Source organism: Crocodylus siamensis, chromosome 6 (genome assembly GCF_052110815.1).
Source record: "Crocodylus siamensis isolate JL-2025a chromosome 6, ASM5211081v1, whole genome shotgun sequence".
NCBI lineage: Eukaryota > Metazoa > Chordata > Crocodylia > Crocodylidae > Crocodylus > Crocodylus siamensis.
In genome coordinates this window covers 45,240,777-45,242,573 of record NC_143400.1, presented here as the reverse complement: position 1 = coordinate 45,242,573, position 1,797 = coordinate 45,240,777, and the positions used below count along the sequence as shown (strand labels likewise).

Here is a 1,797-nt window from a genome sequence, read left to right as displayed (position 1 = left end):
TTCTATTCACGTTCATCTGTACAAAGTGAAAAGGTGATGGTAAAAGCAGACCTATCTCTCTTCACAGATAGTCGGTTGGTTCTACTTGGCCTAAAAAGATCTTTGAAAGTGCCCAAGAATTAAAGCAGTGGTTCTCCACTTTTTATAGATGCAAGATACCCATGGATAGATTGAAGACACTCATCAGAAATACCAACCCTTAGTTTTCACTCAGGAGGCCATGAGTTAATGCAGCTGATTAAATCTTGCAAACTGTTCCAATTAATTTGAAGAGATTATTAAAATGAAGGTAAAACTGTGAGCAAAATCAGTCTCCCTTCTGTCTTTCCTCCATTATTTTTTTCTGTACTACCATGCATCCATGTTTTTCACTGAAGTATCTGTCTTTTGAGCTACCTGTTGTGTTTGGTTTTAATTCTTCTGGACTATTTTTTCTGAAGGCTTCTGGAGTGCCAAGCACCCAAAGGTCCTTGAGGATGTTTTCTGTATTTATTCTCATAAACTACCAGGAAACCTGGCATTAATTCTGACTTTCCTTTCCTTTTCTTTTTCTCTTTAAGCTGACCCAGAAGTGATGAACAATACGTCAGTGGCGGAGTTCATTTTGTTGGGGTTGACTAACAACCGGTATTTGCAAATCATCCTGTTTGGGGTTCTCCTTTTCATCTTCCTTTTGATCCTGCTGGGAAACCTGACTGTCATCACCATCACGCTGGTTGACCATCGTCTCCAGACCCCTATGTATTTCTTCCTCCGGAATTTTTCCTTTCTGGAGATCTCCTTCACTTCCACCTTCATTCCCAGGACCCTTTACAGCCTCCTGATGGATAAGAAAGCCATTTCACTTCCTGCGTGTTTCATCCAATTACTGTCATTCTTCTACTTGGGTACCTGTGTGGTTTTCCATGTAGCAATGATGTCCTTTGATCGCTACATGGCCATCTGCCGCCCCTTACATTACCCCACCATCATGAATGGGAGATTTTGCATCCAGCTGGTGCTCAGCTGTTGGGTGGCTGGTTTTGTTTTGATGGTTCCTCCCATTGTAATGATTACCCAGTTGCCATTCTGTGGGCCCAATGTCATGAACCACTTCTACTGTGATACAGCCCCCTTGCTTGAATTCTCCTGTACGGACACACAGTTCATTGAAATACTACTCTTGATTGCACTGATCTTTATCATACCTGGTACTCTGACCGTGACCATCATTTCCTATGGCTATATTATCTCCACCATCCTGCGCATCCCATCTTCCACGGGAAGGAAGAAAGCCTTTTCTACCTGTTCTGCTCACCTCCTGGTGGTCACAATACTGTACAGCAGTGCAATTTTCAGGTACATCCGGCCATCTCAGAGAGGTGGGCGGGATTTTGACAAGACTGTGTCTTTTCTCTACTCAGTGGTGACCCAGCTCTTTAACCCTTACATCTATACACTGAGGAACCAGCAAGTCAAAAAGGCTCTGAAGGATCTCTGTAGCAGGACATTTTCTTAGTGCATCATTAAAATCTGAGGAGGTTCACAATGTATATAGGCCGTGATTGACTTCATAACTTGCTTTATCAGGCTTTTTGTGAAGAAGCAATGATTGACCGGACAGGCATTGTCTTAACACACCAAGTTTAGTAGTTTTATAGCTCATCAGGTCAAAAGAGACCACTGGATCTTAGGGTCTGACCAGAAACATGTAGTAATGTCTCTAGTGATTGCATCCCGCCAAGTATATTAGTCTTGATTTCGAGACTTCAAACAAGACTGAATTCACAAGGTCCTTGTTTAACTCACACCTTAGCA

General features: G+C 42.5%; 1 protein-coding gene across 1 annotated transcript; it reads left to right on the top strand.

The window, feature by feature from the left end:
- The first annotated feature begins 574 nt into the window (after positions 1–574).
- LOC149862544 (olfactory receptor 6C4-like) lies at positions 575–1,498 on the top strand. The gene has a single exon (XM_090053050.1). The coding sequence runs from the start codon at positions 575–577 to the stop codon at positions 1,496–1,498; it is 924 nt and encodes a 307-aa protein (XP_089909176.1).
- The last annotated feature ends 299 nt before the right edge of the window (positions 1,499–1,797 follow it).